The 2,914-nt window shown below is 22.0% G+C and overlaps 1 protein-coding gene across 1 annotated transcript; it reads left to right on the top strand.

Annotated features, from left to right (window-relative positions):
* The first annotated feature begins 639 nt into the window (after positions 1-639).
* LOC102677751 (N-acetylneuraminate lyase-like) lies at positions 640-2,580 on the top strand. Its single transcript, XM_006614687.2, has 8 exons — positions 640-671; positions 864-925; positions 1,003-1,079; positions 1,173-1,318; positions 1,468-1,636; positions 1,721-1,866; positions 1,998-2,169; positions 2,357-2,580. Exons 1-8 carry the CDS (start codon positions 666-668, stop codon positions 2,506-2,508), a joined length of 930 nt encoding a protein of 309 aa, XP_006614750.1. The 5' UTR covers positions 640-665; the 3' UTR covers positions 2,509-2,580.
* Positions 2,581-2,914: the final 334 nt, after the last annotated feature.

A 2,914-nucleotide genomic window follows, 5' to 3' on the forward strand; every position in this document is an offset into this window, starting at 1 on the left:
ACATAGTAATTCTCTTTGGCGTTATTACGTAAACTTGGGAATAGTCTTCGTTCTCGTTTCGAGGAATAATGGTATTCATTATATCCATAAAAAGGAAAACGCATGCGGCCATCTTGAAACTTATGTATAATTTATCACTACGATACTGTGTTAATATATCATTGGCATTGTTAAAAGGAAAAGAAAATCTACATGTAAATAAACATAAAAAGCATTTTTATAAATAATTATTGTTGTTCAATATATTAATCTCGACCCTTTATTTACCAAAAAAAGATAAAGCGATCGTAAAAATTGAAAAAATTATAGCGTAATAAATAAATGCATAAATGTTTATAATGATTAAAAAAGATAATATATATATATGTATTATAATTTATATTCATGTTTTTTTTTTATAAATATATTATTTTAAAGTTTGTAAAGTTTAATAAATAGTTTGTCACTGGATATGCCGAAATAAAATAATTATAAAAGTATAGGGAAATTTACGCGTTTATTATTAGTATTATTACGAAAAAAAATTCATAATATCAGTAAACATATGACGCGTGATATTTGATATTGAGACAATCTTATCAAAGCCAAAGTTTAAATATTCCTCTTCGTTCAGTTTTATGTTAATATTTTAATTGACATTCTTAGAATTTACCTTACACTGCACAATGTCGGTACGTAAAAATATATAAATCAATTGTATCAAATAATTGCATAAATTATTTTGAAAAACTACATAATATAAAAACAATCATTTTTTTAATCCAATATTTCAAAATGTTTCGATCAATATACCTATAAATATTTTAATATTAAATTCTTAATATTTGAAAAGAGTGAAAACATTTCCTTATTTTTATTCATAGAAAATAGCGTTCACATTCAGGGGAATAATCGCTCCAGTATTGACACCATTTAATAATGACAGGTAATTTTCTTAATATTATACAATACAGAGATACAAATAACATTTTATTCTATCATGATTTTATCGTCATATTTTAGCTCGAAGAGTCTAAACTTGTCTATCATACCACAATACGCCAATTTCTTAGCAAAAAAAAAAATCGATGGTGTTCTCGGTAAAATTTACATATTCAGCTAAAAATTTAATAAAAATTAAATAAAAAAAATATATATTTCGATAAATATAAATTATAATTAATAATTGACAGTAAATGGAACGAGTGGAGAAGGTCCATCCATGTCTTTAATTGAAAGAAAATTAGTCGCCGAGGCTTGGGCAAATGCTGTAAAAACAACGAAACAACATTTGATGATTCAAGTAGGAGGTGCATCTCTTCCCGATGTTCTCGAACTTGTACGTAAATAATATCATAATTTATGAATGGAATTTATGGAATTATAATTTTATTTTAAAAATATAATATTTTTTTAATTTCAAATTTGATTAATTAATTATGAAAATATAATATATATATTTTTTATTTATAAAATATTTATTCAAAGGCAAAACATGCTGAAAGCATCAAAGCAGATTCTATTCTCTGTCTACCCGATTTATACTTTAAACCAACAACAATGGAACAATTAAAAAATTATTTAAAACTAGTTAGTGAGGCAGCTCCAAACACGCCATTTTTATATTATCACTTTCCAAGAATGACTAATGTTAATAGTAAGTTAATAATTATGATTGTTTTAAATCCATATGTAAAATGTAACATATCTAGAAACGCATTGGAATTTTTTTTTTTTTTAGTACACATGGGACAATTCCTCGAATCTCTAAACGACGAAATTTCAACATTCGTCGGAATAAAATTCACCAGTTCTGATTTAGATGAAGGTACTCAAGCATTTCGTGCTAATAACAAGAAATACGTCGTATTCCTTGGTAATGATCAGGTATGTATTATTTATTTGCAAGAAAATATCATATTAAGAATTTAAAAAATTGTAAAATAATATATAATATATAAATAATTAATTATAAATAATAATAAATTTAATGTAAATGTTATATTCATTTATTTTAGTTAATAAATCCTGGTTGTGCAGTAGGAATAGATTCGTATATAACAACAAGCTCAAATATGCTACCTGAATTTATGATCGATTCTCTTAGAGAAGGACTTGCAGGAAATGTTATGAAAGCAAGAGACATGCAACAACGTTTGACAAATGTTGTTCTCGCTATATCAAAATATGGTAAGACTTATCAAAATTTGATAAACATGATGATCAATTAAAAAAAATTAAAAATTTAATAAATTTCTTACAAATTGAATAAATCTTTATAATAAATAATATTATAATACTTTAATTTAAATATAATATAATACTTTAATTTAAAAAGAAAATTTTAAAAATTGTATAAAAATTATAATTATTACAGGAAATTGGGTATCAACTATGAAAGTGGCAATGAATTTGTTAACAGATATTAATCCTGGTCCTCCACGTGCACCTTTAGAATCTTTATCTACACAAATTGTATCATCAATGATAAAAGATTTACATAAATTAGGATTTCCCATAAAAATGTAACACATCAAAAATGAGAAAAAAAAATAGTATTTAATGCTAATTTTTTAAATAAAATTAATGGAAAATAATAAATTATAATGAAACACTTATTTAATAAATTTTATATTGATTTCTATTAAAATTATTAAAATACTGAAATTTTATTATGTTTATGTTTATCATTTGTGATTATATTTAAAGATCATTTATGAATATATAATTCATAAACATATTTAAAAATATTTTATATTATAATATACTATACTTACTATATATTTTATATTATAATATACTATAATATACTATATATTTATGTATATTTTATTTTTTTTATAATATTATTTTTATATAAATTTATGTGAATTATATTTTTTAAACATTTTTTTTTCAAAATAATATATATAAAAATATTAAAAATATTAATAAA

The sequence above is a fragment of the Apis dorsata genome, unplaced genomic scaffold (genome assembly GCF_000469605.1).
Source record: "Apis dorsata unplaced genomic scaffold, Apis dorsata 1.3 scaffold_194, whole genome shotgun sequence".
NCBI lineage: Eukaryota > Metazoa > Arthropoda > Insecta > Hymenoptera > Apidae > Apis > Apis dorsata.

Bases quoted from the DNA above. Each gene is read 5' to 3' on its own strand.
- LOC102677751 (XM_006614687.2), top strand. The intron at 1,080-1,172 runs GTAAAATTTACA...AATAATTGACAG, and splicing joins AAAAATCGATGGTGTTCTCG to TAAATGGAACGAGTGGAGAA. The intron at 2,170-2,356 runs GTAAGACTTATC...TAATTATTACAG, and splicing joins TCTCGCTATATCAAAATATG to GAAATTGGGTATCAACTATG.